The 23,241-nt window shown below is 38.2% G+C and overlaps 2 protein-coding genes across 5 annotated transcripts in view; one reads left to right on the top strand and one right to left on the bottom strand.

The window, feature by feature from the left end:
- The window catches only part of LOC145988879 (cyclic GMP-AMP synthase-like receptor), a 61,519-nt gene extending 38,746 nt beyond the window's left edge, over nucleotides 1-22,773 (bottom strand). For 3 of the 4 annotated variants that reach the window (XR_014441798.1, XM_083124150.1, XM_083124152.1), the window contains exons 1-2: nucleotides 22,630-22,773; nucleotides 2,598-2,758 (exon numbers count right to left, since the gene is read on the bottom strand). Coding sequence is in view for 3 of the 4 variants with exons in the window: in XM_083124150.1 (XP_082980276.1) it covers nucleotides 2,598-2,699 (102 nt within the window). In the remaining variant the exon portion in view is untranslated. Of the gene's footprint in view, nucleotides 1-2,597; nucleotides 2,759-8,985; nucleotides 9,222-22,629 lie in introns of all 4 variants that reach the window. The other variant, XM_083124151.1, reaches the window with a different exon arrangement.
- Nucleotides 22,774-23,108: 335 nt separating this feature from the next.
- LOC145988878 (uncharacterized) overlaps nucleotides 23,109-23,241 on the top strand; it is a 165,798-nt gene continuing 165,665 nt past the window's right edge. Inside the window, exon 1 of the mRNA XM_083124148.1 lies at nucleotides 23,109-23,232. Within this exon, the coding sequence (XP_082980274.1) occupies nucleotides 23,193-23,232 (40 nt within the window). The 5' untranslated portion in view covers nucleotides 23,109-23,192. The remainder of the gene's footprint in view (nucleotides 23,233-23,241) is intronic.

The raw sequence follows: 23,241 nt of genomic DNA, 5'->3' as shown, positions 1-23,241 counted from the left end.
CTCTCGGCCTGATATTACAGGATAATAATAATAATAATAATAAATGTTTAAAAAAATTAAAAATCTTATTCTTATATAGATGCAAACCCAATGTACTAAACAATATGTATTTTAATTGTATTCTTATTTCAATGATGCAATGCTAATGTGTTTTTATTTTTATTGTAGTGTAATGAAGTGTATTCTTCAATTTTTACTTTGGTGTAGTGATGTAATGTACTACACAATGTCTCTTCTTTTTTATTATGATGTACTAAACTAAATACTATTTTATTTTGTATCTTGACATTTTCCATGCCTTTTTTATCAAGGATGGACGGAAGAAAGAAAATTAAAATTAAAATCATGCATGTTACATTGTTTTCTGATGTTTGTCAGGTTTCAGTGACTTCTTGTTTTCATTGTGGCAGAGTGGTGAATGAAAAATACTTTGAATTCTTCAAAGATTATCATTCATAAACTTATTCTCCTGTGTAACTTGTGAAAATCATTGAATATTGAAACTTACACCAAAAACTGTTGTGCACAAAGAACACAGGAAGTGTTGATTATACATTACCAATTAGTAACATAGTCAACTCATAAGATGACACAAGAGCATACATAAGGAAAGCATTATCACAGAAGATGAACTCAATATGGAGAAGAGAATGCATGTAATGAGGAAGAAAAACCTCGCATGCACAGAAGCAAGGCATCACAAAAATATTTCTGAAATGATATTAAGAATGTAGGTAGAAGCACCACATAAAACATGTATACTTTGTTTTACACAGAAGACGTTTGTTATTACTAACAATACCACTTGACAGTAGCATATCTACGGAAGGTTTCAGCTCAAAGTAACAAGTTGTCAATTCGAAACAAACCTTCAGAAATAAATGCAACCTTTCATCCAAAGTGAACTGATAAGCTCCACATACTGGCTTGCAAGCAACTTGTAATGGTCCCGTCTTCTCAATAGCTGCATCGTGTCAGCTCAGTCTCTAGGTCATGCATGGGCAGTATATAGTTTTTCATACAGATTGGAGTGACTATTCCATTGAGTGGTATTGATTGTCACTTCAATATGAAACCTCCATGTCTACTTGTCATTGTTGCTAGTTACTTTGGTCTGAAAGCTCCTTTAGAGTTTAAACCACATTAATATGTTTTTTTTTTTTTTACATCTAACAGAGGTGAGGCGTCCGGTCATTGGGAGATGCGGCAATGACCAAGCAAAATAATAAAAATATATTTTAGAGAAGCAGTAAAAATAATAAGTCAGAATACTCGCATATTTGTGCGAAATAAGCCAAGCGACAGCTGAAACAGCTCGAAATACGCAAGAGAAATGAGGCCCCAGTACTACCTCTCGCGCTGAACCCTATCGCCAAGTTTCCTATTGAAGGCAATGGTGTTCGTCGGCCCAGCTCATCGCAAAATGGTGCGAATCTCTCTGGTCTCTGCTGGTGCCGAGAACAGCCGAACGCTTCCGAACAGGCAGACAGGTCCAAAAACCTGTACTTTCCCCCACTCTTTAAGGTCTGGGTCATAACAGGCCCTTTTTTGAGCCCCCTTCCCCATGTTTACAACAACGACAGGGTTTGTCTGGAGTCATCAAGATTCTTCCGAGTGTCCAGTGGCATGCTCAAGGAGGGGTGGTGAGGATCATAATTCTGCTTAGGCTCAATATTCTTTGAAAAAAAAGAAGAAAGAAAAGGCAGGAAAAGATGGCAAAATTAGGACCTCAGGAATGACTACTAAAAAGTACACCCAACCCTCCTCCCCCCCCCCTTTGAAAATCCTGGGCACAACACTCGAATGTCTGCTATTTCCACTTGTTAAGAGAAAAAGCACACATTGAACGATATGAATCTGCTTTTCATTATCAAGACAACAATTGGCGGCAAACCATAAAAGTTCTTCTTACCTTTAAAGGTGACAATTGAGGTGTTTGCATTTCAGTTTCCATCATATTTAATAATTCTCGTCGTATGGGATAGAATTATTTGTCTTTTGTAGTCATAAGGTCTGTAGAATGAGCTTTTACATTGAATTGGCAATGACCTTGGCATTTGTCGCAGAGAAATATTGTGCCCCCCCCCCCCCCTCTCCATTGAAAGATCGACCTTGATGTTTGGCAAATCTTGCGATGACTATGTAAAGATGTCTTGCTTCGCCACTGACATCTAAGCATAAAATTATTTATTTCAAGCATGCAAATGACACGAATATAGAGTAAATGAATGAAACACTATAGCCTAGGCTGGGTAGAGTTCAGGAGTAACATAATGCCAGTGATGTATTACCACTTTCTGTACTTGCATTAGCAGCAATGTTACTTTTTTGGTACCTGCATTAGAAATGTGTAACCTTTTTAGGTACATGTGTTAGTAATGTTGCGAAAAATGGTACGTACTTCATTACATTGCATTACTTTACCTCCACAATGCTTTGTTGTCTGTATGTAAAATTACTGGGAAAACATATCACTACAAATAACAGATGTGATACTTGTATGAAGCAAAATAACAGTAACTGTACTGTATTACTTTTTTAAGTAACTTATTCAACTCTGGGTGCTTACAATATGATTAACACATGCAAACTTTTACCTTAGCCAAAATGAGTTTAGCGTCTCTCATTTCGTCTCTATCAAGCTGTATTTCCTGCAACACATTTTGCAGGGGGTTCTCTAATTCTTCATATAGTGCCATTTCATATGCAGTTGTAACAACAGAGTGGTGTCTAAATGGAACTTAAACTACATCAAAATCTGCAAAAGAAAGTATAAATAATTAAACATAATAATGCTCATAGCAGCATTTGGTCCAAATGGACCCAATTCAGTTTTCTTCAGAAAAACTCATTTCAAAAATCCACGCAGAAAAGGGAAACTTGGGGCTTTCAAAGAACTTTCCACATAATTGCATTTTTAAAAAAATATTAAGACACAATGAATAGTAAATGACTCAAGTACAATTTCTGCTTGGTATAGGGGCGGTTCCAGAAAATGTTGACCAGGTGGGCCGGATCCACATATTGATAAATTAGGGTGGGTAGTCATAGGCATGCGCAGACCCTCTGATTAGGGAGGAGGGCAAAAGCTTTGATGAAAGTTCAGTCGGGAAAGAAAAAAAAACTCCTTTCATCTCATTCTTTTAGTTTTATTGCATAAATATACAGGGTGATTGGTAATTCGACCTATTTCTGGAAAGGGGTAATACTAGAGCACATTTGCAACAAATTTGATCCTATGCACCGGGGGTCGGAAATCAATGGGTTTCGAGTTATTGCAGTTTGTAGATTTTCGTGAAATATTCCGACTTGCGACCAAAAACTACTAATTTTGAAAAAACTACTACACCCTGGGCACTTAATTGACACGTTGCTAACACGAATGAGTGACTACTGGGAAAAAAATTCATGCCCAAAATTACCATACACAGAAAGGAACAGTCATTGGAGCACACGTCATGAAGAAATTTGGAAATTATCATTTAAATCGAAGAGGATTACTCAAAAAAATGGTAACACACTTAGCGTAAAAATTACAGAAAAAACTTCCTCGTTTCATACAAATGTTGTCAACTGGCACACGGGTTGGGGGAAAAATCTGAATAAAAAGCAGAGAAGGCACGTTGTAGACCTCTTTGTAAAGTAAAAAGAAGTTGTCGGTTGTAGAAATAAAGGAACAGAAACGAGTTTACCTGATGTGAGCGTGTTTGGTACGACATATCGGTGCTTTCGAGAAACAGGATCAGTTCAACGATGTCAAGGCAATGCTGGCAGACCCCGAGTTCATGATCCTGTCGAAGAGGAGGAAATCGTGCAGTGTTTTCGAGCAGACGGCACTACTTCAACAAGAACTGTGGCGAGGCGACTTGGCTTGACTCAATGGAAAGTCTGGTTCACTGTGCATACAGCACGACTGTATCCATACCATTACATGCTAGTACATGCTATTGAGAATTTTACTACATACAGACACTGAAGACCCCATCATCTGACAAGAATTCTGTGGATGGACAAATCCAAATTCGACCGCGATGGTATTACGAATTTTCATAATGCGCATTTTTGAGCCCCTAAGGGTCATAACCTAAGAAAATCTAAAGAAAAGACTCACCAGAGAAAATTCTCACTAAATATGTGGATGGGAATCATCCAGAATCACATAATCGGGCCATTCTTTCTGTCACAAAACATGAACGGCATTACTTACGAAAACTTCGTAAGGGAAGAATTGACGACGCTGCTGGAGGATGTGTCACTCGCTACAAGAAGGTGTATGATTTACCAACATAATGGCTGCCCAGCCCACTATTTCCAGGGTGTACGACAGTGGCTGGATGACAATTATCCCATGCATTGGATTGGTTGAGGTGGCCCGACCCCCTGGCCGGCGAGGAGTCCGGATTTGACGCCATGCGACTTTTACATTTGGGGTCACATGAAAGAGTTAGTCTACAGTACACCAGTGGACTCCCAAGAGGAGTTGAGAGAGAGAATTGTGGCAGCCGGCCAATACATAAGAGACAGTGTCAACGCGAGTGACTGTGTCTGAAGTACGCCACAGGGTGCGTGCTTGCATACGTAACCGGGGGAGGCAATTTGAACAGGATTTGTAAATTTTGTAACAGTTAATTCTGACAACCTGGAATCATGAGAATGGTAAATAACATTATTACTTCACCCATTTTCGTTCCTTTATTTCTCACAACCGACAACTTCTTTTCACTTTACAAAGAGGTCTACAATGCACCTTCTCCGCTTGTTATTCAGATTTTCCCCCAACCCCTGTGCCAGTTGACAACATTTGTATCTTTTTGGAGAGCTTATGAAACGAGGAAGTTTTTCCTGTAATTTTTACGCTAAGTGTGTTACAATTTTTTTGAGTAATCCTCTTCGATTTAAACGATAATTTCTTCATGATTTGATTGTTAATGATTGATTTGGTGTTTTAAGTACACTTTGTGCACAGTAAGGCTAATCGGGACTGGACCTACAGTTTAAAGTGGGATCCGAACCACTTGTGCCTCCACCAGGTATCGAACCTGGGACCCCTTGATTACAAGGCGAAGACGCTACCACGGCGCCATCGGGAGGCCCATTTCTTCATGACATGTGCTCCAATGACCGTTTCTTTCTGTGTGTATGGTAATTTTGGGCATGAATTTTTTTCCCAGTAGTCACTCATTTGTCAGCTGTTAGCAACGTGTCAATTAAGTGCCCAAGGTGTAGTAGTTTTTTGAAAATTAGTAGTTTTTTTGGTCGCAAATCTGAATATGTCATGAAAATCTACAAACTGCAATAACTCGAAACCCATTGATTTCCGACCCTCGGTGCATAGGATCAAATTTGTTGCAAATGTGCTCTAGTATTACCCCTTTCCAGAAATAGGTCAAAATTCCAATCACCCTGTATATATGATGATAAGTTGTCTGCCAGAAGGCAGGTCTATTGACCGGAAGGTCGCTGGGCAAGGTGAACCCATGGTGGTTTGCCATTGCCTTCCATGGGATGAGGATGAAATGGACGTTTACAAAAAACCTTGCACGCAGTGCCAAAGGTACGGTCTCCAACAGTTCAGGCAGAACGTCACTAAGAAATGCATGATACGTGCGACCATTCAGGCGAACAGGGAGAATTTATGGTCCAATTAAATGATCATGTACTATCCCGCACCACACATTCACTGAACACCTGTGCTGGTGATGGGCCACAAAAAGTGCATGTGGGTTGTCAAAGTCCCAGACATGACTGTTTCTACTACTGAAGACATCCATCCTGGTGAAAATGGCTTCATCTGTCCACAATATCTTTGCCCCTAAGTGAGGGTTTGTGTCCAGCTGATGCAACAACCATTGGCAAAATTCCATACGAGGGCGAAAGTCACGAGGTAACAGCTCTTGTACTTTCTGCAATTTAAAAGGGTGCATTCCTTCCTCTGACAACACTAACTAACTCCCTAGCCTTCTTAAACCCGAAGGTTCATGGCTGCAGCAACACAGGCCTTCCATCTTTCCCTATCTTGAGCAAGTTCTATATACTCTTTTCCATCCCTACCGATTTCCCTTAGGTCCATCTCAACGTTGTCCCTCCATCTTCGTCTTGGCCTTCCTACAGGTCTCTTACCATCAGGTTTCCCAACAAGAACCCTATAAACTCCTCTTTCCTCTCCCATTCGTGCCACATGGCCTGCCCACCTAAGTCTTCTTGATTTAATTATTCTAATAATATCTGGACATGAATACAAATTATGTACTTCTAAATTATGTAACCTTCTCCACTCACCTGTCTCCTCATCCCTTTTAGGTCCAAAGATTTTCCTAAGGATCTTATTTTCAAATACTCTCAATTTATGTTCCTCTTTCAATGTAAGGGACCAAGTTTCACATCCATATAATACTACAGGCAAAATTACTGTTTTGTATATTTTAACTTTTAGTTTCTGAGATATTAAACGAGAAGACAAAAGTTTATGAAGAGAGAAGTAACATGCATTTCCTGAATTAAGCTTACTTTTTATTTCCTCTTTAATATAATTTTCATTTGTTAATATTACTCCTAAATATTTGAATTTGGAAACTGGTTCAAATGAGTTGTTATCCATTATTAGATTTTGATTATTACCTAACACTTGGTTTTGGTTTTGGCCTGTAACCATATATTTAGTTTTCTCTTTGTTAACTTCCAAACCTATCTCTTTAGCAGTTTTGAAAAATATTTTAGCATTACTCTTAATTGTATTCACATCATCCCCCAGTAAGTCTACATCATCTGCATATGCTAACAACTGAGTCACACCATTTAATTTTAGTCCTTCCTTAGTTTCTTTTACCTTCCTAACAGCATATTCTAAGGTAAAATTAAAGAGCAATGGAGATAATGCATCTCCTTGTTTTAACCCATCATGAATTGTAAATTTGTCAGACATATTAACACCCACACAAATTTTACTTTCTGTTTCACTGGTGCATATTTTTATCATACTAACAAGCTTCTTAGGTATTCCAAACTCTACTAATATATTATATAATTTCTCTCTTTTGACCGAATCATATGCTTTTTTGAAATCAATGAATAGCTGATGGAAATTTTGATTATATTCCCACTTTTTTTCAAGTGTCTGTCTGATGTGAAAAATTTGATCTGTAGTTGATCTGTTACGTTTAAATCCACATTGATAATCACCTATAATTTCATTAGCATATGGGGTTAGTCTTGTTAAAAGAATGTTAGATAATATTTTATATATTGTTGAGAGTAGAGAAATTCCACGGTAATTATTGCAGTTCATTTTATCACCTTTTTTAAACACAGGAACAATTATGGATTCTTTCCACTGTTGAGGGATTTCTTCTTTATTCCATATTAACCAAATTAATTTATGAATTTGACATATTAATGAATTTCCACCATATTTAATTAACTCAGCTGGTATTAAATCAATGCCAGGTGCTTTGTTATTCTTTAGCCTTTTAATAGCATCTTTAACTTCAGTCAAGTTAGGTTCTCGAAGTAAAGGTTCTGCTGTGTGGACTTCATTTACTTCTGATTTATCTCCTACATGGACATTTAAAAGGTCATTAAAATAGTTCTTCCATCTATTTAGAATATCGCTTGGGTCAGCTAGAATATCACCGTCTTTATCTTTTATCAAGTTTACTTTAGGTTGCCACCCCTTTCTAAACTCATTTACACCTTTATATAAATCTCTGATATTTTTATTTTTGCCGTTTGTTTCAATTTCGTTAATTTTGCTTTTCAAGTAATCTCTTTTTTTACTTCTAAACGTGCGGTTAACTTCTCACTTAATTCTATTATAATTGTTTAGATTTGTATCATCAGAGTTATTTAACCACCTAAGTCTAGCCTGATTTCTTATTTCTATTACATTATGACATTCATTATCAAACCATGGCTTACTTTTCCTCGGTTTATGGTATCCTATACTTTCTTTAGCTGCTGATTCTATTGCATTACGTATGTGCTCCCAATTTTTATTTATGTCTGTTTCATTTATATTTTCATCATCATTTAAATCCTGCAAAACATCAAATCTATTTGACAGTTTAATTTGGTAATCTTTCTTAATTCTTTCATCAATAAACTTTCCTGTATCAAATTTTAGAACTTTTAGATTTTGTTGCTTATGATTTATCACTGAGAGTCTTTCTCTTAATTTAGCAATTACTAAATAATGGTCACTGGCACAGTCAGCACCTCTATGTGTACGAACGTCAATTATACTTGTATGCCTTCTCTTATCAATGAGAATATGATCTATCTGATTATGAGTTTTACCATCTGGAGAAGACCAGGTATATTTATGGATATCTTTATGTTTAAAAGTGGTACTTTTCACAATTAAATTCTTTGAGGTTGCAAAAGTAATCAATCTTATACCATTATCATTACTTAATTCATGAAGACTTTCTTTACGAATCATGGATTTAAATGTCTCTTCTTTGCCAATCTGTGCATTACAGTCACCTAACAGAATTTTCATATCATACTGAGAAAATTTATCAAAGACCTGTTCTAACTCTGTATAAAAATCATCTTTGGTATTATCATCTGTATCTTCCGTTGGTGCTAGTATGTTTATTAAAATAATTTTACACCACCTACCCTGTAAAACTGCATATGATATCCTATCATTAATAAATTCTACTGTTTTAAGAGCCGAGATAAATCTATTAATTATGAAAAAGCCTGTTCCAAAATTATGATTTTCAATACCACCATATAAAAAAGTATAATTTTTAGTTTTACAATTCCCTTCTCCTGGCCACCTACTACATCTAATTTATACTTAACTATCTCATTAACTGTACACTGAAATGCCCCAGGCTGGTAAAGGCTCAGAACATTCCAGGTGCCTAATTTAATATCCTTATTCCTAACTTAGATCTTATCCTTAGTCCAGGGACCTCCCAAAGTAGTCCCCACCCGGAGATCCGAACGGGGGACTATTTTACCTCCGGAATATTTTACCTTGGGAACATCCATGGCCTTATATTGCTGTTATTGACAACACTCGCCAAACATTCACATCAGATGTGTTTCGTGCCCGAGCGAGCACGCACATACTGGTGCCAGGATGTTCTGCGACCGCTGTTAACACATCTTCTGCAAACTGATGTGTGCGTACACTTCAGGGTCTTCCAACTTCTTGCAACTTCTTGCGGTGGTAACACTGACCCTGTCTCATGCAGTCGACTGTCCACTACCTGAAAGAAGGCGTGAGACGGTAAATGTCTATGTGGAAAGCTTCCTCCATAAAGATGTCTTGCCTCACGGCTATTACCACATGCCTCCCCATACATGAGATGCATGTCTGCATGTCTGTGTAATAGGGAGCTGGAACTGCAAAGTCTCGTTTTTGTTTAACACTGGCACACTGCACAAATTGGCCGTATCACTGTACGAACACCACAGACCAATTGTTGCGATACTTGACTTGCCCACTCCACCACGTCAACTTCTTTCAATACAACAATATAATACTCTTCAATGCGTATGACAACCTAGAGTGAACTGCTGATCATATCCCAGCACCTGCAACACGACTGGGACGACTACCGGAGAGAACCAACCCTTCGAGCTCCTCTCGCGGGTACAGCAGTCAGGAACAGTACTCGAAAAATGTTCTTCAAAGCTAAGCGCCAGCTCTGAAAATCAGGCGCCAGGTAGCAATTGTGCATACTACAGTATGTTTCAAAAGTCGTGCAATCCAAACACTGAAAATGTATATCATGAAAATCGTAAGAGATATTTACACCAGGTTTTATGCACTAAACTGATCCTGTATGCTATCACTGGGTTCATAAATTTATGTTAGCATTTATCTAAATAAATGCAATTACATTATTTTTAAAAAAAACATCATTAATTTGCTGAAAACATCTGAGAACTGAATTTCAACAATAAATACCAACTCTTAAACAATTTGTGGGGTCATTTGTTGATGTTTGACTGGTTGTAAAACAGTTGCTTTGTGAGGTACAGCAGAAGCAGGGCATTTTTATTGGAAAACCTCTTGCACATGAGTGTAAGAATGAGTAGTAAAATACTCTTCAGCAATGCACACGCACTGCTACAATGAATATGCAATGCTGAATCAATAATAATAATAATAATAATAAAAACAGGCACAGTAGAGGCGAAAGTGAGCGAAGAAAATTCATTGTAACCAGGGCAGGCTAGGATTCTCTCAAGAGTCCTATTTCGGAACACAATCTTGATTTACGATTTTTCACGTAAATGTATACCCAGTACTTAGACACATGTTGCATGCGACTGTTGACAATATTTCGACCTGCTAGTGTTGCCATATAAGGAGATATGTCCAAAAAACGGCACTTTTCACTCAACCCATAAAATCGCCAGTAAAAAATTCATTAAATCTTGCACATGACCAATATTTGTCGCAATGACAGACTGATATCAAATGTCTAATTATGACCCTTCGAGCATTTCTTACTTATTTTTCTTACTCAGAAGTTCATTTCTGGAAAAATTTGAATGCTTCTTTCCGTCAGTTATTAATTTACATGATTTTTCTGTACGGAGTGAACTGAATTTTAAGCATTGAAATATATATCAATGGATGAGGATTTATAATGCAGAAAACCCGGTATAAATATCTCTTACGGTTTTCATGATATACATTTCCAAAGTTTGGTTGTGCGACTTTTGAAACACTCTGTGTATGATGCTGAGCATCACGGTATTCAAAACATTGCTAAATTATTTGAGAAAGAAGGAAATGGGGTGTTGGGGGACAAAGGGTAAGAAATTGTTACGGACTCTATGGAATGTTCACAATGTTGATAAAAGAAAAAAAAATCATTTGCTAACTTACGCTCTACTGCAATTTGAACTTAGAATCATCAAAATTTCGTACATATTACAGCAAAAGATCACAGTCGCCAATCTGAAATTTTTAGTTGCCATGGCGACCGGGATTTTTCGAGCCCTGCTCATGAAGGTCAAACGTAGACTACGAGAGCCAGACTTCCAAAACTGGTCTCTTTTACGTCACAATGATCTTGGTACTGTTCCCCACCCCCTTTGTGTGGTGAAAGTGACATCTTCAGTTGGTGTACAGTGACATGCACTGTCTGTGCGTAAGACATTGTAGCATTTGTTGTTTGTTGTGTGTGTGTGGGGCGGGGGGGATATTATGTAGTTGTCGCGTGTAAAAATACACGTTGTCACAATCATCTGATATTGTGTTTTTCTTTCCCTCCTCCTGGTAGAGTAATGTGTCTCTCGTATGCCACATGACATGATTCGTTCATTCCTCACGTGTAACTGGGGTATGCAACCGTGCTCAACTTTTCGGATTTTGTGTTCCGTGCTCATGTTTTGATGTTTGCGGTTGGGATGTGTTGTCTTGAACGCATTTCTCATTGTCACGGTCCTTCTTGCTGCGTTACATATTCTTTCCATGCATTGTTCTTGCTGGAAATCCCCAATTCCTTTGAGGACTCCATTGCGCATGCGTGCAGTGAACTTTTCATAGTGGCTTCCGGACTGAGCACATACGATTCCTTGATGATTCCCTTGAAACCGCCTCTCTATCTGTGATAGTATTCGTCCCAGTTAGGTGTGACGTTCACTTTGTCACCTTTCGCGAGGCTCCTATCTCGGAAACGAAGCCTCAGTCGTAAAAATGAAACTCACCCTTTCTGCTTGTTTTCGTGTGAGGAATCACCTCCCAAGCATTGTAAACGACCTTTAGAAACACCTTATGTATGTATATATATATATATATATATATATATATATCTGTGTGTGTGTGTGTGTGTGTGTGTGCACGCGCACATGTGGGGCAAATTAAAATCAGTATTATAATGGGAATGCAAGAGATGGGCAACACTATTATCGGGGTAATATGCCCCATGAAAAAATACCTTGTTTGTCCCTCGGTGGATTAAATCTATGGACATCCATGATTAAGGGGGACGATTGCACCCCCTTACGCACACCTATGTGGGTAGTTACAAAATGTGCTGCCGCTAGGAGAGGGGCAAGGCTTCACCCTATATGGAAGGAAGTCGCCTAGCAGCAAAAAATTTGAAATGTAATTTTAGCATACCCGGTGGAGGCACATAGTGGTTCAGTTTCCACTTTAAACTGTAAGTCCAGACTCAATTAGCCGTACTGTTCATAAAGTGGACTTAAAACAAAAATCCAAATGTTATATTAGCGATTACATTCGGAAAGCAAGTTTATGCCAAAATTCAACATTTACCGTTGCGCAGTTTTAACTGCCCTTCTTTATTTGCCACTATTAACATCCTTTACAAAAGTTAATACTGTGTGTTTTCTTTCGATGCAAGGCACATGCTGTGTGTATATACATTGTATATTCAAGGATGGCGACAGAAAGTATGTAAACACCGATTCCTTGTTTCTTTTCTCCATAATTCAAAACAATGATCTTGACAGTTTTAATATTGTTAGTTTTTAACTGGAAGAAGTGCTGATTTCCAGATGGGCTTTAACAAATGATCCTATTACTTGGCTCATGGGGTTATCCAAATTGATCAGTGCATATGAATCTTTGCATTTAATTAATGTCTTATTGGGAAAGTTAGAAAACAAACAAGGAACACACAATTTTTGTTCATTCTGCATTACCTAAACTTTCCCAGCATAAAAACGAGAATTTTCACACAAGATATCACTGAGAAATGTTAAAAATAGAGGAATTTGCACAAAATGAATATCAAAAAATCGATGTCATTACAGAAGTGATCACTTACTGAAGTAAAACTTCATGTGGCCAATGCAGGAAATGGAGGCTCGATAGGGTTCCAGACTGCTGGAAAGCATGTAGTCTGTGCAGTTCCTTTTCAAGTCATACATACGTGAGATTTTTTATTATTAGGTAATATTTACTTTACAAAATAGTGAAGCCAAAGTGTAAATTCACCAATGATCTCGCAAGAAAATGATCAGCTTTTATGGATGGAAGAAACTAATAAGAGGCAGACTGGAAAGTGCCTGTTATTTTTCACTGCTGTTGAAAGAGCGCTAGAAATATTCGCAGCATTAAAATCATGTTTCATGTCACAATCTAAACTACCTAAAACTTTAATTCAGTTCTCTTTAAATAAGTTAAGCGAAGCTTACTTGTTACATTTGCATTCACTTATAGGGATATTTCATTCTAAAATCCAAGAAATGGAAAAGGAACAAAATTCTGTGCTTCAAAATTACAGACTGGTAGGCACATAGTAGTTCGGAACTTCAGATCCAACTTTAAACTGTAAGTCCAGTCCCGATTAGCCTTTCTGTGCATAAAGTGGACTTAAAACCAAAACTCAAAATCAAATTATAGATATTCTGAGTTATGAATGTCAGGTGTTAAAGAATAGAATACGAGATTGCTTTATTTGCTTAAAGGTAAAAAGATCATTTGAGAAGTATCTGTGAGCAAAGTGTTGGTAAGATTTTTTATATTCATTAAATTCTAAGTAATGGGAAATGTGTTGCCATTTTTTGCAGTGTCCTCTTTTTTATGATCTTGTCCTCCTTTTTTGCCATGCTCCGTCATCCTTTTTGAATGTATGTGATCCTTTTTGAATGTATGTGTCTGGCCACCCTTTCTACAAGGAAATGATGCTCACATTCTCCACCTATCAGACCAGGTGTCAGCCTTCAAAATGAAGTTGCTGCTTTGCAAGAGAAAGATTGAAGTTTAAAAAAAAAATGCTGATTGCTTTCCTACAGTGAGCATGTTGTTAGATGAAACAGGGCTACAATTAAGTGTAGTAATGATTGATTTTGCTTTACTTTACTTTATTTTTGTGCCACTTTTGGCTAATTTACGAAGATGGGGATGAGTGATGATATGATGAAATTGATGAACAGACACTCACAAACATCCATGACCAGGCTGGGATTTGAACCTGGAACCCCTGGCATCATAGCGCGATGTACTAACCATTCCACCACGGGGGCCAGCAAGTGTAATAATGAAATCCGTGTTTGTGGAACACTTGTTACAACTTCATCTCCACTTCGAAAAGTACTTCCCACAGGACACAGCACAACTGGATCAGGGCTTCATTCAACACAAACTCTCCACGAAATTTTACCACAGCAGAAGAGGAGTAGCTTATTGATCTTTCTTAAGAACACAGTGAAGACTATCCTTCTTTCTGCAACAATGCCTGAATTTTGGAGATCTGTCAGGAATGAGTATCCTGAGTTTGTGCATTCTGCTTCCATTGGGACTTCTTATGTGTGTGAAACTGGATTTCAGCCAAGGTGGGGCGAGCTCTCCGATGACATAGTGGAAAAATCATTGTCATGTAATCAAGCAGTCTGGGCTTCGATACCTGTTGGAGGTACATAGTGGTTTGAATCGCACTATAAACTGTAGGTCCAGTCCTGATTAGCCTGTCTGTGCATAAGGTGGAATTAAAACAGTGACTGAAAAAACCCTCTACCATGGTGGGATCAAAGACTGATCAAGAGTAAATATCCAGAATGAGATGTAATTTCCAAATATGTTCCCCCCATTCAATAAATTTTGTGATGCCAAGCAAGCTTGAACATCCTACTGACTTTGCTAAACATTGCTTTCCATGTTGCCCTACTGTCTGTATTTATCATTTTTTTCTCAAGAATATCATATTGCTAAATGCATTGACACCAGCTTATAAATATTTAAAAACTTACATCATCTGTATTAATCAGACATTATATTTTCATTACTTGTATTTGTACCAAGAGTAAATGAAGAGATTTTGTGTTGGTCTTTCATGGTCACATGTACGAGGTGCATGTCAAAAAAAGGGCCGATATTTTTTAAAAAACAAGAAAATGATAGGAGAAGAAATTTATTGTGATTGATAAACAAGTACATACCTTGGCTATTTTTCGACGTAGTCACCATTAACCTCCAGACATTTCTGATAGCATGGCACAAGCTTCCGTATACCCTCTGCGTAAAAATCTGCCGCCTGAGAGTGCAGCCAGTCCAGAACTGATGTCTTGAGCACGTCACTGTCATTGAAACGCTTCGATGCAAGCCACTTTTTCAGGTGAAGAAAAATAAAGAAATCGCTGGGGGCAAGGTCGGGGATGTAAGGGGGATGATTGAATAGTTCCCATCGAAATCTTTGAATTGTCTCAACAGTATGAGCGGCTGTGTTTGGGCAGCGTTGTCATGGATCAGAAAAATTCCAGAGTGCAGCATTCCTCTCTGCCGATTTTGGATGGCACGTCACAGATTATTCAGTGTTTCGCAATACACCTCTGCTGTAATTGTTCGTCCTGGTTCCAAGAATTCCACAAAAATCACACCCTTTTGGTCCCAAAAGATGGTTGCCATGATCTTGTGAACTGATGGTGTTTGTTTGAATTTCTTCGCTTTAGGAGAACCAGAGTGCCGCCATTGCATTGACTGCTGCTTAGACTCCCCAGTGGTATACAATATCCACTTTTCATCCCCCGTCACTATGTGCAAAAAGAGGTCATCCGCATCCTCCACCCAGCGGGACAAAAAATCACGTCGTGCAGCTGTCCTTCTTTGCTCTTTGTGAGCCTCTGTCAGCATTTTTGGTACCCACCTCGCACACAGTTTGTGATAGCCCAGGTTGTTAGTCACAATTCGATGCACTGTTCTCGGAGACACTTCTGGAAACTCTTTGGCGAGTTCAGATATTGTGAACTGGCGATTGAAACGCACTTCCTCGTTAACGCGTTCCACCAGATCGTCCGTCTGAGCACTAGGCCTTCAGCTACGCTCATTGTCATGGATATTTGAACGCCATTCCCGAAACTCTCTGCACCATTGCCTGACCTTCCCTTCACTCATCGTTGTCGGTCCATAAATGGCACACAACTCCCGATGCATGTCAGCTGCATTCTGTCCTTTGGCATTCAGAAATCGTATGACAGATCTCACTTCACATTTGGTGGGATTTTGTATTACAGCAGCCATTTCACCTTACTGCTACTCACACATATGCAACCCCACTCTGACGATTCTATGTCTGTTGCAAGCACAGAATGCTAGGGCATGCTCCTGCGCATGCTCAACTTCAGCAGTGCTGCCAAACCCGCGTAAAAAATTATCGGCCCTTTTTTTTGACATGCGTATATGTTATATTTATCTATTATTATTGAGGGAAGGGATATGCAGATTTTGGTAGCTGAGGGAAGCTATTACAGCAAAAAGTTTGAAAACACATATCCTAACCTAAACATTGCCCCATTGACATCCCATTTTTATATTTTGCACATTACTGAATTCATTTGGTATACATGATTATTGTCATTCTGAACACCGATATATTCCATTTAAAACTAATAGGAAAACTGGTAACCATATTATTAATTTGATTTTAATGATGTTGGTTGGAGAAAAATGTTCCGAGAGGACCTCTTGCCACCTGGTTTAACCTTTAGACTGCCGAGCGGGTTTTCGAAAGTAACCTCTCTCTGGCCGCTGTCTTTCATCAGGGCATGCAACCGTGCAGGAATCAAAACGCCAAAGCCAATAAGAGGGGTTGGGTGGGCCGCAGCCCCCAACTTTCAATGAAAAGAATTATAAAAATGTTTCTTTTTTTTCACATATTCGATAATGTAATGCACCCTGGAACATGAAATGACTTTCATTCGGTTGAGAAGGACCATGCTTTGAAAATAAGGCTAAAGTTTGCCTCCCCTTCCCAAAATAGCATGGAAAGAAGGGCAAACTCCCCATTTTTATGATTTTTTAATTGAAAGTTGGGGGCCGCAGCCCACCCAACCCCTCTTATTGGCTTTGGCGTTTTGATTCCTGCACGGTTGCATGCCCTTATGTTTTAGCTGCAAAACAAAAGTTACCCGAAGTAGATTGGCCAAATAGTCTATGAGTTGTAACATTTTTTCTATTTCACAGAGGCCTTTTGGCGCGAATTTTAAATTCGTACAGTTACGGAGTTTTTTCACATATTCTATAATGTAATGCACCCAGAAACATGAAATGACTTTCATTCCGTTGAGAAAGGACCATTCTTTGAAAATAAGGCTAAAGTTTGCCTCCAAAAATAGTGGGGGAAGAGGGGGCAAACTCACCATTTTTATGATTTTTTCATTGAAAGTTGGGGGCCACGGCCCACCCAACCCCTCTTATTGGCTTTGGCATTTTAATTCCTGCAAGGTTGCATGCCCTGATGTTTTAGTGGAAAAACAAAAGTTACCCGAAGTAGATTGGTCAAATAGTCTACGAGTTATAACATTTTATGTCAAATAAGTGTACAAATTTAAAATTCACGCCAGCTTCCATATGTAACTTTGGAGTCGGGGGAGGGGGTCCTGGGTGGGTGGGTTCTCTTCCACATGACATTTCAAAGTTTTATCTCAACATCTGTCAGCGTTTACAACCTCACATACAAGTATGAAGGCCCTAAAAGCACATGAATTGTTTAATTAGCACGATAGTCCATGAGTGTGCCATGGGGCGACTTGGGCTATATTGTGGATGGAACACTCATAGACCATTGGGAAAGTAAAGGTTAATTCCTGCCACGACCTAGTACAAGGCTGCAGCCTGGTTGTTGAGAAACACTCTTGTATGATGAGTGAGACCCACAATTATACAGGCCTTGCCGAAGGTGCAGTGGTAGCGTCGTCGCCTTGTAATCAGGGATCCTGGGTTTGATACCCGGTGGAGGCACATAATGGTTCAGATCTCACTTTAAACTGTAGGTCCAGTCCCGATTAGGCTTACTGTGCATAAAGTGGACTTAAAACTCCAAATCAACCAATCAATCAAAACCACAATTATGCATCCTCCCGCACTGTGGTGAACATTCCATTCCAAGGAGGGTTAACAGAAGGTACAGAACACTCACCTACACCTTCATATGTACAGTATGCAATGTCGGACTGGGACTATCAAGAGAGCAGTGGCAATATTCCTCAACAGAGCACGGATTCTAAGCAGTTCATGCTTTCAGAAGGGGACTGAGAGGGCACACTGGGATTTTGCCCATAGTTCTGGTGGGCCAGTCCAGCCCTGCAGTATGTGTGTGTTTTCAGTATTATGCCAGTATGGATGACACTTTTTTCACACAATGTGAAAAAAATATTCAATGCCAGCTGACCATCCAACCCCTAGATAGGAGTAGCACGCACTCGCTACTCGTGGGTATATGGAGTGTCTGTCACTGCCCCATCTAATCTCAAACTCAAAGAAAGCAAACGCCCGCCCCCCCCCCCCTTCTTTCCTGCAGCAAGGAACTTCCACTTAGAGCACTGCGCATATTTGATATATTTTCTTTCAACATATGGATGAAATGCATATAACGTTTTTCACCCCATAGCTAATAATCGCAGAATTGATGCCTTTTTTCTGCAAAAAAGTAGGGTGCGAAAATTATGTTAAAGACTTTTTAAACAAAATATATGTCTGTATTATCAATATTAAAGAATCATTTATTACTAAACTGCCATAGTGCAAGATTAGCATGCACGGAATACTCTGGCATATAGGTTAAATAAATTACTATAGTGCAAATCGACGTACATCATTCCTTCATGACAGTTTTGCAAACATTTATCCCACCTGGGAGAAATAAAGTTAATACATTAGTTGTTAATTTGTGAATTGCAGTCGAAATATTAGACTTGAGAAAATTTACTACAATATTGCAAAGTACGGACTTACAAAATTAATCTCCTGTGTCTGAAGATTCTGTGCCGCTTGGTTTCGTTATCTGATGTGCCGATTTCACGATGAAAGGTTACAAACCAATTTTGGACTGAAGAAACAGGGTGCGACGATTATGAGATGAAATGAATGAAATACAATCTTCATTCTATGGTGTATGCAATACTTATTTATCAGTGTTCGGAAAACAACTTTTTTAAAAGGAACTACGGAGGGGAATTCTACTAACTGTATAGAAATAACATGAAATAATTATTTTATACCACCTAACATACCGTTACTCACTCACTCACTCTCTCTCTCTCTCTCTCTCACACACACATACACGATTGAATTAGGTTGTTTTACGTAGCTTTTCTGACACTTTTGGATAATTACAACGATTAGTGATGATATGATAAAATTGATAGTGTGCGGTTTCCAATGTTTCTGTATTACTTTTGCTCATCGTCACAAAGGTAACAAAACCCTGCTATAAATTTCTACTGTTTTCAGTAGACAGGATCTACTGTTATCAACTGTACTCTGCTGTGTGTCTCGGAAATCTACTGAAACTCAATGGTTTCCTACTGAACAAGTGAAATACAAGTGAAATATTCTCTTCAGTATTACATGTAATATTGTATACAGTCTATGTAACTCAACATGTTGGTTGTAAATATAACTTTTCATTCCTCCTGACTTATAATTTGGGTATTGTTTCTATATCTGATTGAAAATCTAAACACAGTATATGTTTCAAAATCCCTATTGATCTATTGAAAATAGTGCATTAGAGAAATTACAAGTGAAAATAACATCTTCAATATTATATTTAATATGTATGTAATGTTTTTAGCTTAAAATGGTGGCTGTAAGTAATACATTTCATTCATCCTTATTAACAATTATTATTTATATCCGATTGAAAATCTGAACACAGTAGATGTTTCAAAACACCTATAGATCTACTGAAAACAGCAGACAAAATTTTCAACAGGGAAGGCAAAATTCCATTGGTGGGCCTGTCATCCCCCTTCCTCCCTTCCTTAGGATGTGTGTACCGACACACCACTCAAGCCTATAACAATTATGGTAAGTACTACATACCTGCACTTATGTAAACAAAAAGTGTTGATGCAACTTTAATATTTTTTTCTGGGCTTTAGTGAATTATAAAATATGTGTGGGCAATAATTGGTTCTTTTTGTTATTAATGATGGTAATTTTTGTAGCTATATCTACACACATATAAACAACGGGAGCGAATTTACAATATAGAGAGTATCTCCAATTTCGTTAATATTTGGTATACTAACTAATTTTGGCCTTCTAATCACGAATCCGTTGTTAAAATACGAAAGTCACGTGTGCAAATCGGGAAAAAGCCGATGTAAGTGGAATATATATATATATTTTATAGAGCTGTATCGCATTGTTTTACAAACAAAATTTTAACTAAGCTTGCCTAACCTAACCTTACCAGAAATGGTTCGTGGCACCATACGTGAATGGTTTGTGGGGCTACCCGTGCATGGTTCGTGGGGCTACCTGTGCAAATGTACAATTTCTACATGTGAACCCAGCATTTTAACAACAGATTCGTGATTAGAAGACCAAAATTAGTTAGTATACGAAATTGAAGATACTGTCTATATTGTAAATTCTTACCCAATAAAAGAAGCAATGAATCAATAACAACATGGTTTCTTGAAATTTAGTGATAAAATAACTCCGAACCCCCTTCCCCCTTCTCAGGCAAGTAAGATTCTTTAATGGCACAAGTAGAGAAGGGCTCAGACGCTTCACCCCACCCCCCAACAAAAGTCTCGAACAACTACAATTTAAGAACAAATTTATCAGATTTATATCCACTGTTTGTGCCGCGAGAACAAAAAAACTAGGGTCGGGTACCCTATTCTACACCCTCGAATTTTGAATTTTTTTTTCTTTCATTATGAAGGTTATGTGATCCTATTTGTGAATAAAAAAAAATTGGAGCGCGGAAAGAAGTATTTACGACTGTACAGCCGTTTAAAGTTGAAATTTTGTCGTTTGAAATGGTTTGCAATTATTTCCAATTTCTAGATCGTGATACTAACACGACACCAAATTTTAACTATCGATCTCAACCTAACTGAACTAACCTATCCACGCGCCAATGGTTCGTGGGGCTAGCGCCAATGGTTCGTGGGGCTAGCGCCAATGGTTCGTGGGCCTAGCGCCAATGGTTCGTGGGGCTAGCGTCAATGGTTCGTGGGGCTAGCGCCAATGGTTCGTGGGGCTAGCACCAATGGTTTGTGAGGCTAGCGCCAATGGTTCGTGGGCCTAGCGCCAATGGTTCGTGAGGCAGCAGACCATCTCCCTGTAAGTCAAGTACAATGTCCCGTATGTCTCGTCGAACAAAGCCCTCTATGTCCTTCATCCGTTGAACGTGTGTCAATCTCATATTTAGTCCTTTTGTATTAATTCAATGTCACACAAATCAATTCCAATGTCTAAAGTCGCACAAAACAATTGCAATGTCTCAAATATCCAATACGCCAATAAATTACATAAATAATATATTGAAAGTGCAAATTATCCCATTGCACAAGTCATTCATAACAAGAAGAAATTGCAAATTATCCCATTGCACAAGTCAAAGATAAGAAGAAAAAGAAAATGTTCAGACGTGCGCCTGTGACATGAATCCAAGATGCGCCATGATGAAATCTCTGCAAAACCATTTCGACGTTACATAAGGAATCTAAATATTGAAAAACGTAAGTTTCCTAGCACGTAGATCTAAAAAAATTACTTTCCGCGCTATTTAGAAACATCGTTTCTTATGAAGAACTAATTTTCGTAACGAGAATATTTTAAATATGCGAAAAATCGAGGCTGTAGAAAAGGGTACCCGAGCCAAAAACTATTTCTGGTAACAGTTAGATATAGTGAAAACACATTTATTCAAATTTACAGGAGAAAAGACGGGAAAGTACTTACGGAATTGACTTCCTGTGGACTTTTAGAAGCTGGGAATAGTGTTTTTTTCATTCTTGCAACTTATTCGGCCGGTAAATAATGTAATTTTCGACATTCATGTATCTCCGTTGCACGATAGCTTGTGCCACCATTACCGTCGACTATGTGAATCAAATGTTCCGTGCGTTCGATTATGTAACCCCCTGTCAGTGTAGCAACTACGCGGTAGTTTTATAAGATGACGTGTGAGCAGGGTTTTTTTTTTCCAATTTTATTTTCTATGTTTGCCTAACCTAACTGAACCTAACTTAACCTTCCGTGAATGGTTTGTGGATCAATTTTTGCTTAAAAACCTTTTGTGAATAGTTCGTGCGGCATTTATCGGTTCATATGTTTGGAAACACTGCATATCAGCTGACGATAGACAACGTGAGTCAAGATTTGCCCACCGACCAATAAATACTTGTAATGTTAAAAATTACTCTTTTTTCAGTGAAAAAAAAAAACATAATCCCAAGTTGAAAAATGTTCCGCTATGCATATAAGGTAAGTACAAATGTAAATAATTCGGAAATAAACGAATTAAATGTGTTTTCACTGTATCTAACTAGTACCCTATTTTGGATCAATTTTTTGTTCTACCCGTTGTGAGATCAGAAAAAGAAATAAACGGGTGCCATACTGTTGCTACGAACTGTAAATAATTAATTCCAAATATATCTAACAAGGACTGTCTGACAGGAAAGTGTGGCAACGCAAATGAATGGCGAAGCCAAATTGTCAGTAATTTACATCACGATAACAATTTGTGTCGTAAAGTAACTGTAAGAGTAACTGTGAAAGTAAATGTTGAAACGTTACTTCAGCTGAAAAAAGTAAGTTACAGTTACTTGATTTTAAAAATAACTAGTTACAGTTACATTTCTTAAAGAAGTAACTGTTACTTGTAACTAGTTAATTCCAAACATTATTATAAAGAAATTGATGTAAGTAATTAAACATTTCACACTTACTTTCTGTTTTTTCTCTCTTTTGATAGAAAATAACAAGCAAAGTTAATTGAATAAATCTTCAGCACCAAAGTAGATACACAGTTACTTTACAACAGTTCGAAACTCTTTTTTTATAATTTATTTTTGTCTTGTGTCGGGTGTCGTGAAAACAACACAAAGAGAACGGGAATTTCCCGTTGTTTCTTACGATTCGAACTAATCATTCACAAACGAACGGATCTTTTTGAAGGAATCTTTCCAACGGACGACTGAATCGCGTTGACGAGTTTCCGTTCAAGGTCCGTGCTTATTATTGTCAGCTTTCAGCCTGGTGAACGCTGTATGTGCAAAACGAGAAATATGCTTCAGTGGAAATATGCTTGCCGGAGGGGGAGGAGAAGGAGTCGTGGCTCACGTACGACTCCTTGAACTGTTCCACGTCTTGAACGTGTCGTTCAGAAGAGAGTCGTTACTTTTGAACGATTCGTTAACGAACAAGCCATTGCTCCCGTGGAATTACAAAAGCACCTACACGTCTCAAGTGTGTAACCACGACTTACTTTTCCTTGGTGAAGACTTGACTTATGGTACATTTTAAAATGAGCGCAGAAACTGGGAACAGAGGTAAGTTTT

The sequence above is a fragment of the Lepisma saccharinum genome, chromosome 6 (genome assembly GCF_977018435.1).
Source record: "Lepisma saccharinum chromosome 6, izLepSacc3.1, whole genome shotgun sequence".
In the NCBI taxonomy this organism is placed as follows: Eukaryota; Metazoa; Arthropoda; class Insecta; order Zygentoma; family Lepismatidae; genus Lepisma; species Lepisma saccharinum.
The sequence above is the reverse complement of the archived record's forward strand: the minus strand, read 5'-3'. Positions and strand labels throughout refer to the sequence as shown.